The sequence below is a fragment of the Ctenopharyngodon idella genome, chromosome 17 (assembly GCF_019924925.1).
Source record: "Ctenopharyngodon idella isolate HZGC_01 chromosome 17, HZGC01, whole genome shotgun sequence".
NCBI lineage: Eukaryota > Metazoa > Chordata > Actinopteri > Cypriniformes > Xenocyprididae > Ctenopharyngodon > Ctenopharyngodon idella.
The window spans coordinates 6,663,993-6,683,415 of NC_067236.1; the positions used below are offsets into that span (position 1 = coordinate 6,663,993).

At 36.6% G+C, this 19,423-nt stretch overlaps 1 protein-coding gene across 5 annotated transcripts in view; it reads right to left on the reverse strand.

Annotated features, from left to right (window-relative positions):
• Positions 1 to 10,082: 10,082 nt before the first annotated feature.
• The window catches only part of slc8a1b (solute carrier family 8 member 1b), a 110,503-nt gene continuing 101,162 nt past the window's right edge, over positions 10,083 to 19,423 (reverse strand). For all 5 annotated transcript variants that reach the window (XM_051867950.1, XM_051867952.1, XM_051867949.1 and 2 more), the window contains exon 7: positions 10,083 to 14,716. In XM_051867950.1, coding sequence (XP_051723910.1) covers positions 14,340 to 14,716 — 377 coding nt within the window. In that variant the 3' untranslated portion in view covers positions 10,083 to 14,339. The remainder of the gene's footprint in view (positions 14,717 to 19,423) is intronic.

Consider the following 19,423-nt stretch of genomic DNA (forward strand, 5'->3'; position numbering starts at 1 on the left):
AGATTTCAATGATGGTTGAATTTGAAACGGTTCAAACTACTGGTTTTGCTTGTGAATAATATTTTAAAGTATATTAATTTAGAAAACCATTCATTTGAATTGTAATAATATTTCACAATATTACTTTTTTTTTTTTTTTTCAAATAAATGCAGGCTTGATGAGCATATGAGACTTCTTTCAAAAACACTAAAAATAGTAATAATAATATAGTGCTTCCATGTAAAATGTATGAACTAAATCAAGTACTATATCATTTGTGATGTGAAACTATCTAACTACCTGCATGGTAAGTGATGTAATGTAAGGATTATTTTTACCCCAGGGTTACACCCCTTATTTTCTGGGGTTTATTTTAACCCTTTATTTAGTACAGTTTATGGTGACTGTACTGGGGCATTGGGCAATATATGATGTGCTATATAGACTACTTTACACCAGAGTGACACCCTTTATACAGTACAGCTTATTGCAACTGTACTGGGGCATTAGGACCCACTCAGGGAACAGGTTGATCAGACCTGCTGGCCTCTCTAATATCTCTTCCCACAGCTACCCAGTCTCTCAGAAGATCTCCCATCCAGATAGAGACTGGACTCAACCCTGCTTAGTTTCAGTAAGTGTACAGGTAAAAGCTTCAGGTTGACCACTGCAGGGCTTCTGAAGCATTTTTCCAACCATAGACCCTCTTATGTAGAAATATAAATCTCAACAATGGTGACATGCTTCATGCCGCAATGCATTCTATAACAGACTATTATTAAGCTGAAATTAACTGCATTGCATCTATATGATAAAAGAAAACACTCTGTGTAAGATTAGACCACTAGATGATGACAACCTCTTCATCATCATGCCACAATGCATGCTGGGAACAATAGTCACAAAACTCACAGCATGCATCACAGCATGAATAAATTATTCAGCTGAATTGTCCTATTATTTTCTTTAATTCTAACTATTTGCTTTTATTTTTTGCTGTGGTTTTGGTCTTAGTAGCTTTTTGTGATGTCTAGAGTTGAGCTTGGCTGAATATTTTGTTGTCACCATTGTTGAGATTCATACGCTGATTGCTCATATCTGTGTTTGTCAATGTAGATTACTATTTTTTTGCTCATTTTCTAACTGATTTCTGCAATTCAATTCAGGGTTTGTATTTTAAGTATATTAAGGGCAAAACACAATTATTACATTTCAAATGACATCAGTAATTCATGTTATTTCGCAATGATTATTATAAGAGAAATGTATTATAAGACTTAAGAGCCCAAGTGGAAACACCAATCACCATTATGGTGACTTTAAATGAAAAACATTAGTGTTAAACTTCTGTTAATTCTCAATAAGAACTTCTGTAGATGAATGACAGAAATAAAGTCAGTCTAGTTAGTAATATGTGAAGCTGTAATGCTGTTTGTGGAGTTGTTTAATCCTGTTCTAAGATCTGGGGCCTCGTTTATAAAATGTTGTGCAGAAACAGTCCTAAATTTGATCTTACAATCATTTCTCAGATGTGCGTATGTGTGATTCATAGAATGTACGTACACACAGAAAATTAGTGCCTCTTTTTCAGATATAAAATCTATAAATTGCAAATGATCTTGAACTTGCGTGCAGCTGAATGGTTTCAGTTCTCCGCTTTGTAAACAACACCTAATTAATGTCATTTACATATAAAAGATTACCAGTCATTGTCCAAATCCTTTAATTTAGAATGGCGAGCTGCAAAAATAGCTTAGATTTCAAAAAACCTGCAGTACTCTGAGAAGGAAAAGTTCGTATGTCTGCTCAGACCCTGGCGTTGCGCTAAGCACTTTTCCACGTCAAAGACCATTTTTATAAATATGAGCATTGGTGTGGATTTAAGCATACACACACTCTAAGATCAAATCTGTGCATATGCACGCTTTATAAATGATGCCCTTAATATCTTCTTTTATCTTCAGTTGATTTCATCTAATGCTGTGGCCAATGGCGGTGCTAGGCTGAGGCTTGCAGGGGCTATAGCCCCACCAGAAATGTGCTTAGCACCGGCGCAGCCCCCCCAAGGATTTTCTAATGATTTTCCTGTTTTTTACTCTGTCACTTTCATTAAATTCATTTTCATTAAATTCATTTCATTAAATATTGTCCTCTTCTCCTGTATTGTAATCTGCTATTGGTGAGTAGCATCCCAGGGCCCTCATTTATCAACTGTGCGTACGGACAGATTTGTGACAGATTTTATGCTAAGCTATGCTAAAAGTGCTAACGCCAGACCCGGAGAACGGCTGAATGGATTCGAAAACGGTAAAACTCAACTGTTTAACTCTATGGGAGTTGGAAAATGAGCCTATTTTCAAAAAAAGTGGAGCGTTCCTTTAAGAGTGTCACAGTATGCATTAAGCAATCCACATATGTCCTGGGTTTGCTTTAAGTCACCTTTATTTATATAGTGCTTTTTACAATGTAGATTGTGTCAAAGCAGCTTTACATTGATAACTGGTACATTATTTGGCTGCACAGCAGCTCTTAAAAGAATAGTGTCAATGCAGGCAGATCAAAGCACTGTTGAATATCAAATGTCAATCAAGTGTCCCCAACTAAGCAAGCCAAAGGCGACAGCGGCAAGGAACCTAAACTCCATCAGGTGACATCAGGTGGCAGACAAGTGGCAAATAGGTGTTTAAATGGAGAAAAAAACCTTGGGAGAAACCAGGCTTAGTCGGGGGCCAGTTCTCCTCTGGCCAACAGTGCTTTGTTACGATTCAGGTAGCTATCATAAGTCCGACAGGATCACAACATTCAAAGTATTTATTCCAGTTCCATCCAATTGAGGATCGTATTCATCATGGCGGTATGGACGGTTGTTGAGGAACTGTGTCGTGGCTGTCGTGTCGATGAGGCCCTCACAGTGGATGATCTAGTTGACTCAATCTCTGCTGATACGTCAGGGCTGCGTTGTGGTCGTGTCAAGGTGCAGGTCCTTGGTCTCACCTGGATACGGCCCGGATCCAGTTGACTACGGTGAACCTCGGGATAACCAGAAAGACTAATATTAGTGTAGATGCCATTCTTCTTCTGATGTAACGAGTACATCAGGCGTTATAGGAAGTGTTCCCGGTTCCGGCTGACCTAATTTATGCAGCCTAATAATCCTTTAACAGATTTGAAAATATAAATTGGTAATGTGTTATGTGTATGCCAGGTTAAAGAAATGCGTTTTTAGTCTAGATTTGAACTGACGGAGTGTGTCTGCTTCCCGAACAATGCTAGGAAGATTGTTCCAGAGTTTAGGTGCCAAATAGGAGAAGGATCTACCACCTGCGGTTGATTTTGATATTCTAGGTATTATCAGCTGGCCTGAATTCTGAGATCGCAATAGACGTGAAGGACTATAATGAATTAGGAGCTCGCTCAGGTACTGGGGAGTAATTAATTATAAAACACTCAATTTATCATTTGTCTATTTTTAAACACGATGCATACTTGGTGTCAAACCCTATAAAAGACAGCTGGAAAAATGTTTGTCTCAGTGCAATGGCTTATTTTGCATTATTGGAAGACTTGGCAAACAATGCGCTCCACAGAGAGTGCGTTTTCCAAGATCGTGCTGATCTGCTTGGCGATCTTGATCTTTGCCATTATTGCAGTGAGGAAAAAACACAATCACATGATTTTTAAAGGGAAGTGTTGTCACCATATATGGTTCATTGGAGGAGTTTCTGAATGCTAATGACCGTAAACGTGAACGAGCATGGTACTTACGCACATGTTTGATTTATCAACAATAATTGCTTACTCATGTGCGTAAGAACTGCGTGCGCCCATTTGATAAATACGGATTTTCTTGTGCTTAGGCACATTATAGATTTCATTCGTAGGACAAAATATAGAACCTTTTCTATGTACCGTTGATAAATGAGGGCCCTGATCTTTTGAATATTCACTCATGTTATAAATGTCAAATAATATAGATTTTAATATAAATTCTTGCGCTTTGTTTGCCCTAGCTAGCCTAGTGGTGATAAAAAAATAAAGACAAAATGTCTTTTTCCATCTAAACATTTAGATTAATGCGTTAAATAGGCATTTCATCTGCTTTTTCAGTTTCTCGTGCCGCGTTTTAAAACGCAGTGTCAAGTTCAACTTCTGAAAACACGTCACCCGACACCCTGCGCTCTTTTCCATGTTGTTTGCATTTTAAAATCACAAGCGCGTTCCTTCATTTAGCTCACTACAGGATATATAGAAGTATGCATGCCTTTGTCTGAGACTGTAGTCGACAAGTTTTAATAAACCGTTGTTGAAAGAGCTAAGGTAATAATAAAGGTGTTAAGCAAGGCTAAGATGGCTACTGTGCTTAGTAACTGTGTACACTTTTCAATGAGACCTTGTAAAGGTATTGGTAAAAAGGTAAAAAAAGTTTGTCTCTTTTTTTTTTTTTTTTTCTGTTCTCTTCTTTCCTTCAGTGATTTTGCTTGTTAACAGGCTTGTTAATGCTAAGATGATTCTGTAAATAATATATAAAGATTTTGTGGCTCAGATAAGGTCCAGGGGCCTCATTTATAAAATGTTGTGCAGAAACAGTCCTAAATTTGATCTTACAGTCATTTCTCAGATGTGCGTAGGTGTGATTCATAGAATGAACGTACACATAGAAAACGAGCGTACGCCTCTCTTTCAGATGTGAAATCTATAAATCGCAAATGATCTTGAACTTAAGCGCTGCTGAATGGTTTCAGTTCATTGCGTTGTAAACAACAGCTAATTGATGTCATTTACATATAAAAGATCAACAGTCATTGTCCAAATCCTTAGCGAGCTACAAGAATAGCTTAGATTTCCAAAAACCTGCAGTAATCTGACAATGAAAAGTGTGTACGTCTGCTCAGACCCTGATGTGGCTTTAAGCACTTTTCCACGTCAAAGACCGTTTTTATAAATATGAGCGTTGCCGTAGATTTAAGCGTATGCACACTCTAAGATCAAATCTGTGCGTACGCACTCTTTATAAATGAGGCCCCAGTTCTGGTTTATTTCTCTTTCTATTGCACATTCATGTTCCCATATAAATGTGAATGTATTGTACACACATATATACACTTATTCATGGAATGAGTTACAATCAGTGGTTACAACAGACTTCTAGTTCCCAGCATGCTTTGCTTCTGACTGTTAAAGGAGAGTAAATGTTAAAATTGCTATTTCATGTGTTTTGCTCAATATTGATATAGGGGGAGATCTGTTAGTGTTTAAAGTTGTAGTATTTTGAAATTTAAAAGGTTTTCTGGTATGTGTGAGTTTTTGGGGTTACCACTGTGCTGAAGAGTAGAGCCTGTGGTTAGGTTGATGATTGGCTAAACACTATTAAGACTATAATAACTTTATTTAAAAAGTAATGGCTGTGCACGTTATAGCACAGTGATAGTCTCTTTGGTAGAAACTTTAGTACATGCAGGTGTGCTTTTGTTAACTAACTTGAAAATACGAAACATTTAATATGTAAATTATTATAAAAAATAAGAAATGTTACATAATATATTTTACCATATATGTGTTTATACTGCATGAGTTAATATATTTGCATTATGCATGCAGTACCATATCTGATCACATATAAATCTATACATTATGAAGTATATTACTGAATATAAAATTACATACATTATGATATATTAGTAAATATATTATCACATATTTTTCAATATATGAAATGCGGCAATTCCTTATGTATTATTCAATATATTGTAATTACGCAATATATTTTTCTGAATATTTTCAAATATACTGGTAAATCATGTAATATATTGATCATTCATATATAGGGAAATATATTTTTTCTTAACAGTTAATATACTCAGAAATTTGACACTATGTAACATCAGTGAATCAAGCCACTTCATGATAACTATACCGTATCATCAATAAGCAGCCAAAATCATCTGATCAGAGTTTTTCCTGCACTCAAGGCTGTTTTCCAGACAAGGTGAGTCCAAATTCAGTCTTGTCAGAACTCATCACCTGAACTACAAATGGAACCTGAATCACAAAGAGCTTTCAAGATGAAATTTATGGACTGGCTCATGGTCGCCCAACAATTACTTTTTTTTTTTTTTTTTTTTTTTTTTTTTTTTATCATCAATTGAGAGAATAACAGGAGGCAAAAAAAGATTTCGCAGTTCTGAATGTTCATCTTGAAATCTCTGTTATTTTATTAGAGGTAAATACAACTCATGCAAACATCTGTACTGTACTGTCCAAAGTGAATAAATGTCATTTATTATTTGGTAGATGCTAAAAAGTGCATTCAAGCTATATACTGTATTTCTATAATTATTAACATATAGCTAATAATTTCCATTAAGCATCAAATCTCTCTCTCTCTCTCAAATGTAGCAATGGGAAGTCGGATTCATTTTAGCGAATCGGTTCATTCACATGTTTTGAAAACTTCACTAATCAAATGATTGCCTTGTCTTCTTTGTTGGAGCTAAATGTAAATATAAAATAGTTTTTTTTTTTAGTTTTTTATTTGTTGTGCTTATTGTTAAATTATATTATCACCAAAATGTGTTCCTGTGCCAGCTAAATAACTTGATGATCCATCATCTTGATGGTTATTAATTTATATTGTCTTCTTAAGTGCATGTTATTTATTTATTTATTTTTAAAATCAAATTCAAAAGATTTACTCATAAAGTAACAAATAGTTGTAGGGCCTAACACCTTTGAAACGTTAAAAAAAATTATATTTTATATATATATATATATATATATATATATATATATATATATATATATAATAATACAGTAAGCCTACTTACATGAGATGAGATGATAGCTATAGTTTTCAGTGTAAAGGTGCTGTCACATTAAGGAAATTGCAGTGAAATTTCATGGTAAAAGGTCCATTGTCAGTAGCAGTGCATAATGTACACATACCGAAGTCCCTTTCAAACCAAGCAGCTTTCTCTTGGTCAACATGTTTGACTTGAACACGAGCTTAATTTGCGTTCATTTTGAACGAATCTTTAATATTATCTCGGGAACAATGAGTTGTCTCAGAGAGTGATTCGTTCATTTTGTGTTGATCGCGCATGCGCAACATCCCATAGGCTCTATACAGGGAACAGAAATGATTAGTTCACCTCTCAAGTCTTCGGGATTGAGTCGTTCGTTCATCTCGTCACAGCCCCATAGGTTGAATGCAGAAACATGATTAGTTCACTTTCGAGTCATTCTTTTTTCAAGTGAAGTGACAGCCGTATTGGATACAGAAATTAATTCACAACCTTCCTTACAAACAAGTGTGTAGTTATTTTTTTAGTTTAGTTTATTTATTTAGCTAGAGGGAGAGTGGGGTAAGATGAGCCAGTGGTTAAGTTGACCCACCCCCTGTATCTTGGCAACTGTACCATTTTATTGTCATGTGACCATATATTTTAGAACCACCCATCATTTCTGCCAGACTGTGAAAAGGAGAAGCACATGGGAAGTCGCTTATTTACTAACTGTTTTTGGCTTGTCAAAGTAAAATTTTAACATATCAAAGCAAATTTGTCCAGGTCTAAAACTATTTATGATGCATATTGGCGATTTAGCAACGTATAAAACCATGCAAGTCATTTAGCTAAATATTATTCTGAATTGGTAAGCTAGCTAGCTTTTCCTAAAATGTCAGATATGGGGTAAATTGAGCCAACGTTTTAACTTACCCCACCATAAGGCACTGAATTTAAGTTAAATCTTAATTATAAACTGGTGTCATTTCAAAGTAATATTACGCAGCTGGTTTAGTTTATCTTTATTTTCGAGTTTATTTGATAGGAATAGTGTACAAGTACACCAAATCCTTCTCTGATACGAACCAGAGGATGTTTAATCATATATATCTTTCCACCTGTATTCTCTAATGGCCTAACATGGTCAACATTGCAGACAAACTACTATGTCAAGAACATTTTGATTAAATGTTTTAGTTTCAGTGACATTTATTCATTCTTATTTAGTTTTTATTTAATTTTACTCAACAAACTCTCTGTTTAGTCTGTTTATGGGAAGGTTACAACTTTGATCAACATATTGTTTCAGAAATGCAAACAGTTAAAGATACTGAAATTTCAACTTCATTTGGTTGGTTTTATGTTGTTTAATTTAGCTTTTAAAGAAATATTAGTAAAATATTTTTTACAAAGAATATTTGTAAATGGAAATTTGATTATTAAATTAATTTTTAAAATAGGTACATTATCTTTAAACTTTCACATGGGTTTGATCAAAGTCCCTTTAAGACAAGTCATTTCACTCGGCGGCCATCTTTGAAACGCCTCTCGGGCATGCAAGTGCAACTCCTATCTCTTTGAATGGGCAAACTTCAAATTCTCCAAAGCTGTTTGCCAAGCTTTCGATTAAATTTCATATTTGAAATCACCAATGAAATCTGACAACATCTGTCTCATAAATTTATTTCCAAACGCTCGAATCATGACAAAAAAAACTATTTTTTTTAGTCTGGATCAACCTAATGCGCATGCGCAGACCTAAATGCGCGTCTCTTATGCCTCATTTCGGAGGCGCGCGCCTGACTGTTTCTATAGAAACCGGTGCTTCTAACGGCTGCTGCAGTGACGCGATGACTTTACCAGTCGGCGATTGGCTCTTATTTTGAAGGCGGGACTTATTCCGCCATATTGCACGTTACACTTTCTCCTATTCAAAACAATACGAGTGACATGTCTTGTGTTATTCTATAGTCTTTGGTTTGATTCAGATTCAGTTAGATGGTCAGTTTACACCCACTTACTGACTTGGCTCAACTTACCCCTAACCTGGGGTAAATTGAGCCAGAGGAACACTTTTTTAATAAGAAGCCATATTTTTAGAACCCTTTGTCAAAGATGTATTCTGATCATTTAAAATGATAGGAAACATCCTGAAATTACTTTAAATACTTTCATTGTACTTCTGCCTCATTTTCCCTTGAGGACCACATAAGTAAAAAATGACTCATCTTACCCCACTATCCCCTAACTGATTTTCCTATGAAGACTGGACATATTGGTCTAATATTTGTATAAAAAGATTGGTCAGAAGGGACATAGTGGCATAACATAAATGAGAAACGAGACACTGAGCCGGGAAGTGGTCACGTGACAAAAGAATGAAGGACTCAGACCCAAAGACTCGAGAGATGAATTCAGCCTATGGGGCTGTAACGAGATGAACGAACGACTCGAACCCGAAGACTCAAGAGATGAAAAAATCATTTCCGGTACTGCGTGTATTGCATATGGGACTGTCACCGCCCAGAACAGACACTAATGACTCGAACCCGAAGACACGAGAGGTGAACAAATCTTTCAGGGGAACAGACGTGTTAAATGTGAGGTGACAAAAGAAAGAACGACTCGGATCGGGAGGTGAGGTGAACTAACAGACTGCATAGCCTGTAGACCGTGCTAAGCAATTAATCATTTCTTACTCATAATTTGGGCTTCAAATGTGATAAACGTTTGTAAGTGGTATGTGTTGGGGAATTGCTGAATGAGATTGAAAGATCTGAGTCAGTAAAATGATCCAAACTTCCCGCTGCTATAGGGTAGGCAATGTTTTTCATAAACACTTTTTTCGTTATACTGGTAGAAACTGGTTAAGAACTGGTAGACAGTGTTGCCAAATCTGCAAATGAATCTGCAGCAGTCATGCGGCACAAGTCAGCTGTCTTTAAGTTGCTTACATTCATGATTATTGTAATGTGCTTTGAGACATGAGGTATTTTAGCGCCATCTTCCATGAAGCTTTGCACAGACTCTGAAGGAGGCGTGGCTTTGGAGACGTTCTAAAGGGAGGGTGGGATTTTATGCTTTCAAAGCTAGCTTGCTATTGCTAGCCTCTCCGAAGTTGCTTAACTTAACTTAAAATATTAGTGTAGTTCATTTCATTTTTGTTTGTAGCTTGTAGTGTTGCTAATTTTTAAAAAAAATACTCCTGCTGAACTACTTTAAATTATGAGTAACACTAATACTGATGATATCTTTTATGTGTATGTATGTATGTATGTATGCAGAAACACAATCATAATAAAGAGACACACTGCAGTCACTTAGCTCTAAACAGGATATCCCAAACTTTATTTCCTGTGTAGAGGTGTACTAGGGGAGCAATCACAGTTAGTGGACGTCCATCTTATTAGATTGAGTGCAACACAAAAATAAATCAAAACAAAAAAATCTCATATTTAATTATTCAGATCGAAATTAAAACAACCTAACGATCAAAACAAAACAGCGTGAAATAGCAAAAAGTGAGAAAGAAGAGATGAGAGAGAGAGAGAGAGCGAGAGAGAGGAGGAAAACAGAGTCAGCTTTAATAAGCCCATGACAAGAGGACTGTGTAAGACACACTGTGCCACAAGGCCACACACACTTGCATTAACATGACTCTCAGCGTTAGCTTACAGCGGTCGTACACACACAATGATTTGAGCCCCTCGATCTGTACAAGACAGATAAGATAATAAAACTCACAGCCTTCATTTAGATCAGCTATTACGTTACATACAATACATTCAGTCCTGCTTTGGCATGAGAGCTTTCTGCCATGTTGTTTACACTGCAAAAAAAAGTGTTTTGTCTTGTTTTCCTATAAAAATATTCTCAACACTATTTGATATGTTTTTATAAATATTCAATTGTTGTTTTCTCTTGTTCTTAAGCATAAACATCTTGTTAGAGTTATGCTTGAAACAAAAATAATTTGAGATTTATTCTCTGAAAGAAAAGTATAATTTTACTCATGCAAATCTATCTTGTTTTGTGGATATTTTTACTGGAAAACAAGACAAAACGACTAGTTTAGAGCAATATTCTTTGCAGTATAAGTGGTTTTGCAAACCTTTATACATGCTATAAATTTACACATTATAAATAAGTGAAATGCAGACATTTACACATATATACGCACTGTTCAGGAATACCAGGAACATCTTCACACATATACACTGCGATTGTTCACAACAAACAGCCTACAGGTTTTCATTGGACACATTAATGCAAGATGTTAGTGAGGCCTTGGATTGGAGAGTTAGAGGACAGAGAGATTGAGAGGGGGGGGAGGGGAGGAAATAATATTATCAAAGATTAGTATTAAACCCCTGAAAGACTAGAGACCATCTGAGCAGTGAGGAAGAGAGAGGGGGGTTTAGGAATGTACGACATACACAAGGCAAACCCTGATGCTTCACACACATTCTCCTAATGTTTTACAGACATTTTCCAGATGGTTCACTTATTTTTGCAAGATGTTTAACAGACTCTGAGCAGATAAATAACGGATTATATGTTCCCTTAATTCTTACAAATATCGCTCTAGACCGACCAAACACACACACACACACACTGCTCAGCGAAGAAACTAGAACAAAACGAGCTTTATGCAACAATCAATCCAAAAGGCAATATTTGTCATTCTGAAGTTTCAAATAAATACGTTGTATTCTCTCTGTGATAATGGCAGAGCGGTAATTCTGCCTTCATTCTACTATACAGTATATACATACACACCTGAACGCTTCAACGACAAAATATTTCATACTATTAAATAATACAACCACTGCAACAACCAAGCAGAGGGCCTTGACATATTGCTTCCTTTGTTTGTACATGCGCTCCTGTACCAAACGACAGATACTGCCTTTTTAATATACATGTGCAAGTTAAAAAAAAAGAAACACATTCAAATGAAACTTACGGACAGGAAAACCAAGCAAACAAAACAAAAGTCTGAATATCTATACAGCTTTCAAACCTCTGTCGACTACGTTAATGAAGGGAATTCTGCGTACTATATACAAACAGGTTAGCATCCATGCATTGTCAACACGAAGCACATTAACATTCCAAATATGGACATGGCAAACAAGGGGGCGGGGCACAGGGAGGGGCTAGGTTTCACAGGGGGCGGTTCCAATACAGCCACGCCCTGATTTACAGACCGCAGAGCACAGATGTACACAATTGCTGACCCCTGCTCTGCCGAAGCAAATACATATACAGTATAAACCGGAGAGACCATGTACAGTTTGAACGCCCCGTACGGAGAGACGCACCTGCGGTCGGTTGGTGTGACGGCTAGCGAGCAGCACGTATGGCGAGAGTCCGTGAAAGTCTTCTCGGCAGAACTTGGTATGGCTGTAATTCACATGGTTTCACCGACTCCAACTTCATCTGTTTGTTTATTGGTTAAATAGATATTAGGCTTCAAGAAAAAGTCTTTATCAATGTTGGTTGATTGTAGTGTCTTTCCTGTGGATCTTAGAATTAGCAAGCAACAGCGGACCATCTTCAACAGGGATTGAAGGTCATCATCAAAGGTTTCCTACGGAAATGCCCTACAACTAGTACAACTTCATTAAAAATGTAAAACAAAATAAAACAAACAACAAAAAAAGATAGAATAAACAGCTATTCAAGCTATTGTTTTCTTCTCTTTCAAAATCAAGCTACTGAAACTACAAACCCCAACACAGAATCCCAGAATTCCTTTAAAAACACTCTTTCATCACAAGAAAAGGTGTTCAGATGCAGTAAAAGAGCTGTAGGCTGGATCCCTTCAGTACAAACACCTATAAGAAATGTCACCAAGGCCTCTTTATCCTTGCAAGGACATTTTTTGGTGTGGGTAAAAAAATGTATGATTCGAAATACAAAACCCACTTCAGGGGTTATGTGGCACACTGCAGTGTCTCCATTAGAAAGATTTTCCCTTTGGCAAATTTGGCGCAAAATACACAATAGATGCAGTCCAATATATCTACGTCAGATCTACTGTGCTCATTCCAGAAGCGTAATTTAATTTTCACTTACCCACTAAGACTGGAAATCGAACTTTGGAAAGGACAGTGAAAAATCTTGCAATAAAACGAGCTACTTTTTTCAGTTCGTTTGTGTTAAACCATGCTATCCTAAAGATGTTTAGAGTCAAATTCAGATTAGTTCTACAATTTCTGCTTTTAAATCGACCTACGTCTAAAACCGTGACTACTCTACGAGATTTACCTTACAGCTCTGTATGCAGCGAATCTACAAAATACAAAGAAGCAATCTCAGCAGGGTTGGAGGGAAAGCGTGCCCTCGTAAACTCCACATAGATGATTGACTGAGTGTATCTGTATGGGATATTGAGCAAGTTTATCAAGCAAAAGTCTACCAATTATACATGCTTGCATGTTTAAGACTATAAATTGTGTGTCTGAGAACAAATCACTGAAAGTATGGCCACTGTTTTTGTGTATTTCTCATAGTGTGCGTCTGTAAATGTATGCGTTTTTGTTTGGACGGAAAGTAACAGTCATAATTGTAAACTCTCAATGTGATGTTGGCAAAAGCATGTCACATGCTGGATTATCTCACTACACTGACCTTCCATCGATTGCATAAATTAATAATCTTATCCGTAACGAACAGCGGTATATTCACGTTAGAAAATTCAGGATGTTCCGTAACCCAAGCTCATTCAATAGCACTTTACGATCTTTGAGGCTCTTAAATCGAAGTCTTGCACTAGTGCACCTCTGGTCTCTGAAGCTTCAGCACTAGAAGAGATTGGAACTGGCATACTGTATTCTTCCTATTGTTATTCTCTTTCTGAACTGAAATGAACTGCACCAGTGCAAGAGAGGGATAAAAACTGGCCTTCACAGAAATTAGTTACACAGAGCTGCTCTTGAAAACGACAAAAGCTGTTTAGGAGGATGCCCGAGCCGTAAACAAACGGCAAAAGTTGACCCCTTTCAGTTAGGACCACTCTGATTACATCATCTGTAAACACAAAGTGGTATGTCTGAAAATTCACCCAAGCAAAATTACCGCTAGGTCCACGTTAAGATAACAAACCTATAACACACAGCCACATTACCCAGAGTTCCATGGCACTATGAAGGGAGCTTACAGATTCCACGGTCCCACGTGGCTTTTATACTGGTTTAGGTTAAAAAAGCACAACTACAGTAGTTAAAGGTAGCAATAGTAGCTTTTCATAGTCTACATTTGATGTTTGAACACTGTGGTCAAACCCCATCCAATCAGATGCAGTCATTTAGCACACACAACAAACAGAGGAAGATGAGGATGAAGGAGTGGCGTGTGGAGAGAACAGAAGAACAGGCCAATGGTCTGCGGAAAACGATTATCCACGTGAACCCGAAACCGAGTCCACCGCTGTTGCCTTCCTCTGCAGTCTTTAGTCTTTCCCCTTTATTTTAACCTTTAGTCTTTGCTAGTTTTCCACAGAACGCATGAACGTGTGTGTGAAGGTGTGTAGTTCTGAGTGTGTATGCATGTGTGAGCGCATGTACGTGTGTTTAGAAGCCCTTGATGTGGCAGTAAGCCTCCAGAGAGGAGAACAGGATGTAGAGGAGCCAGAGGCTGACGAAAAGCATGGTGGTCAGCCCTTTGGCAGTCCGCGGACCCCCCAGCTCACCGCCGATGTCGGGCCGGCGGCGGTACATGAGCACCGCCACGCAGATGAAGGCGAAAATGGTGAAGAGGGTGACTGAGAAGGCCAGGCTACCCGGCTCCACCTTGAAATCACGGCCCTTTGAGTTGTGGTAGATGGCGGCAATGGACCAGGCCACTCCGATGCCCAAGAAGACGTTCACAGCATTGCTGCCGGTCACGTTTCCGATGGATGCGTCAGCGTACTGATCCTGTATCGCTGCCACTTTACTGGCAAAGGTGTCTGAGAGGAAGATGATGAGGAAGGCAGGACAGGAGAAGAAAAAAAAGGAGAAAGAGAGATTTTAGTACAGTAAAATATTTCTGTTGATAGTTATCTTGATTCATAAACATTCTGAGGGATAAATAATAATAACTTATATAAATAAATCAAATAAACAAGCATAAATAAACAAAATATCATTCAAAAGTTTTAGATCAATAAGATTTTTAAATGTTTTTGTAAGGAGTCTCTTCTGCTCAACAAGGCTGCATTTATTTGATTCAAAATACAGCAAAAATGGTAATATTGTGAAATATTTTATCATTTTGAAATAACTGTTTGAATATATGGTAACACTTTACAATAAGGTTCATTAGTTAGCATTAGTTAACTACATTAGTTAACATGAACTAATAATGAACTGCACTTATACGGGATTTATTAATCTTTGTTAATGTTAATTTCAACATTTACTAATACATTATTAAAATCTTGTTAACATTAGTTAATGTACTGTGAACTAACATGAACAAACAATGAACAACTGTATTTTCATTAACTAACGTTAACAAAGATTAGTAAATACAGTAACAAATGTATTGGTCATGGTTAGTTCATGTTAGTTAATGCATTAACTAACGTTTAACTAATGAACCTTATTGTAAAGTGTTACCGAATATATTTAAAAATGTACTTTATTCCTGTGATGGCGAAGCCTTCAGAAATCCGCCAGAAATCATTCTGATTTGGTGCTCAAGAAACATTTCTTATTATCAATGTTGAAAACAGTTGTGTCCATTTTATTTTCTTTTCTTTCAGGATTCATGAAAGAAAATAAAATAAAATGGACCCCCCCAGATTTAGTTAATTTATTTTGCCCCAAAAGTACAGCTAAGTAAACAATAAATCTAATGAGAATTCTAAAATGTAACACAATTTTGTGAGGTTTATGCTTAAAAGAATAAAAATAAAACTAGAATTAAGACAAGAAGTAATCTTTGAATGAGTAATTTAAAAAAAATCTACTTTAAGTACTGTACATCTTGTTTAGACAAAATACATTTAGATATAAAAAAGTTAAAAAAAAAAAATTTCTGCAAAGCACAAACAAGCATACGCACAAGCATACATTCTCTCTCATCTCTCCTTTTTTGGTGAGGATGTAATTTTGTAATAACAGCCTGGTTAACCTCTGATTTGAGATGAAATCAGTGGGCTGTCTGCTATTTAAACAGTGTGGTTTCTCTCTTGCTCAGAGACAGCTGCATGCTAACAGGGTGATCTACTGCAGACAGCTGAGAAACCATGAGGCTGCTGATTGTGCGTTCTGTCTGGGAAGGCCACTACAGAACCCCAGATGCACATAAACTCCCTTTTAAACTCTTTCTTCCTCCCTGTCTCTTTTAATTTTCATCTCTCTCTTTTGTTATGCTAATGTAGTCCATAACACATAACCCTGCTGAACTGCTCTGGATTTGTTGATATTACTCTTCGCTGCCTGTGGTCACAAAGAGCCATTTTCCTCATTTAAAGGTCTCGCTATCCTCACTCTAACATTTAAACACACATAATAGGATCAAGTAAAGACATTTATAATGTTCCAAAAGATTTCTATTTCAAATAAATTTTGTTGTTTCAACTTTCTATTCGGCAAAGAATTGTCGTAATGAAGCATTTTGCTGTAACCAACAATGAGCGTTCCAACAGAAGTGAATCATTTCTGAGTCCAAGGATGCAAACAGCTCAAAGTTGTCATCTCGTAATTACGGTAATTCCAGCATGACATGACTGCAGCACTCAACATCTCTCTAAAAGTGAAGGTTAGAAACTCTCTGTGGAAATCTGACAAGCTTAAAAGTCCAAAATTGACGCAACAGCATCTCAAGACACAATATTTTAAAGTCAAAGCTGGGTTCTACTGTAAAGCACTTCACTCTGAAATAACATTTTCCTGCTCGTTATTCATTACTGTCTTGTTATGTTGTTGTAAACAACAGCATGGATGGAGCCGTTTCCATGGCATTACCAAGGAAATTCTCAGTTAAGGCTCAGCTAACACCCAGTCTGGTGTAAAGTCCTGCCAAAGAGCCTGGCAGCGTGCGGACGACAACTGCCGCTAATGTGGGTGTCATGGCAATGAATAGCTTCATCCCAGAAAGACGCTTGGGAGCAGTTAAATGGATCAGCGTTCCAGACTTCGCAACTGTTTTAAACCTCATACTGCTTACGTTTGCATATGGACACAAACTTGTGCAGAACGACCACACATATAGTTTAAATGAGCACTTTATTGACTATAAATGTCCCTGTGGCTCATGTATGTCTGTGCTGGGAAATACAAAGTGGACTAAATAATATTTAATTAAGAGAGAGAAAAATCACTGTAACCTTTCACATCACCACACATTAGCGAGACTACATTCAGAGGATGTATGCCAGTCATCATTTTCATTTTAAATTCATTGAGCAAATTATTAATTCAAGATACTATATGCTGAATCTAAAGGCTTTGTTTTCTGTTCAAAAGCATTGGCGAACGCTGCCTTATCAGTGAGCGTACATGTCCTTCGACTGGTTTCTGGCCACACGCTTGGTTAATTGGAAATTCAGTTGTTTTCATAGTACTACCGGCTTTCATCTCTCACTACAGATTAACGCATTTGCTAACTGCTCAATACCACCCATTCAGTATGCAGCATTTGTCATTTTGTCAAACTATGCAGAAACAGCAGAAAAACAATCAATGAATATGGGTGTAAACCCTTCAGTAGAACGGTTTTTAAAGTTTGCTTCATTTACCTTATACTATTGATTTGATTTTTCAAACACAATAAAAACTATTTATTTTGGCTTTAAAAAAACAAACAAAAAAAAACTTAAAATATTCCATCTGTAAAATAAGGGGTCAAATTTGGTCTTTCAGGATGTTATGCTGCTTTAAATATTTTGTCAATTATTAATCTAATTTGTTTTCAACCATTGATTAAACTTGACCAAAAACATTTTCTAAGCTTTAGCCCCTCAGACAAACTTTTCTCTAACCCTTAGGGAAAGATATATTCCCACAGATAATATAGTTTCCTGTAGCAAGAGATTTTTTGTTAGCAAGTGATTTTAGCTGATAGGGTACAATGTGTCTAAAGGCCCCCTGGGACAAAAGGCTGCTTTAATGTAATTTTCACTACACGATTATCTTGGCCATATCTATAGATATCTACAGTTCTGTCATGACATCTCTCGGAGTGTTTGGCATGATAATGGGTATGACAATGTTGTATGTTTAGTCTTGGCGGAACAGATCTGCTACGCTGCTGCTTTTATTGCTGCTGCTGCAGAGCAAGAAAGAGATGCTGCTGCTGTACAATATAGAGTACACAAATTACCTGTAGCAGATCTATACAGGTGGAGCTGGGGAAGGTGGAGGGTTTCTGAAAGCACGCTGCACTGCTAAGGCAAATGCTACCAAAGTATTTTGAAGGATGAGCAAGCAAGCTCATTAGCTACTGATACAGCAGGAACCAGTCAGCTGTGGCCTATAGATAACGACGTGATTACAAGCAGGTTGAGTTAAAGGACCAAAGCCTGCATCATCTAGAGTTTCATGACAGAACTTTGCATATACTTTGAATAATAATATTTACATTTTGTGTTTTTCTTGGTGTAATATATATATATATATATGAATGAATAGCACGGCCAAATTCACTTGTGCATTCTCATCTCAATTTAGGATGCGTTTGGGTGAGTTTATTATCCTGCTGGCAGAGTTACTGTTCAGTGCTGTTGAGTCAGTCTTCAGCTTTAGCTCATGCTGCTCAAATGACAATGCCCGACATTATTGACAATGACTGGATTTATTGCATTTAAAACAATCATAGTCCTTTTAGATTTTCTTTCTTTTTCAAAAACATTGATGCATTATTAATCATCTAGCAGTGTTATTTTTCCTGATATTGTCATATGTAGTATTAACATGATATCAACAGGTCTATTTCAATTTTTAAATACCATGGTTATCGTCAATACACTTGTAACTTTCACAAATTGTTTTGTATAAGTGCAGATAAATGGATTTGTTTCTGGAATAAAATAGAGAGTTATTATGAAATAGAGCTATGAAATGCTAAAAGTGATTGAAATAAAAATGAAAAATGGGACACTGCTGAAGTCCTTCAATATTTTTACACAAACTGTGCTACTTAATCAATATTTAATTAACGTTTCTTTTTCTATTGCAATGCTGTTTGGGGCCAGAAAAAAAGATTGAAAACAAGTCAATGTTTTCAATTTATCCTTTTGTTAAAGGGATTGTTCACCCAAAAATTAAAATTCTGCCATCATTTACTTTATCATTCCAAACCTATATGACTTTCTTTCTTCTGAGAGATTTTCTGAAATTTTTTTTGTCCGTACAATGAAAGCCAATGGAGTCCAGTGTTGTTTTGGACCCCATTGACTTACATTGTATGGGCAAAAACCATTCTTCAAAGTATCTTCTTTAATGTTCCACAGAAGAAAGAAATTCTTGCAGGATTGGAAAGACATGATAGTGTATAAATTATGACATAACTGTCATTTCTGGGTGAACTATCCCCTTAAGGATGTTTTGAAAAAATACTGATTAAGAAAAAGTCCTTTTGTGTGCATGACATTGTCCATGATGACTTTTACTGGAAAGCAAGACGCAAATGTAAGAAAATGATTTTCTGCAGTGAGATGAGAAGAGCA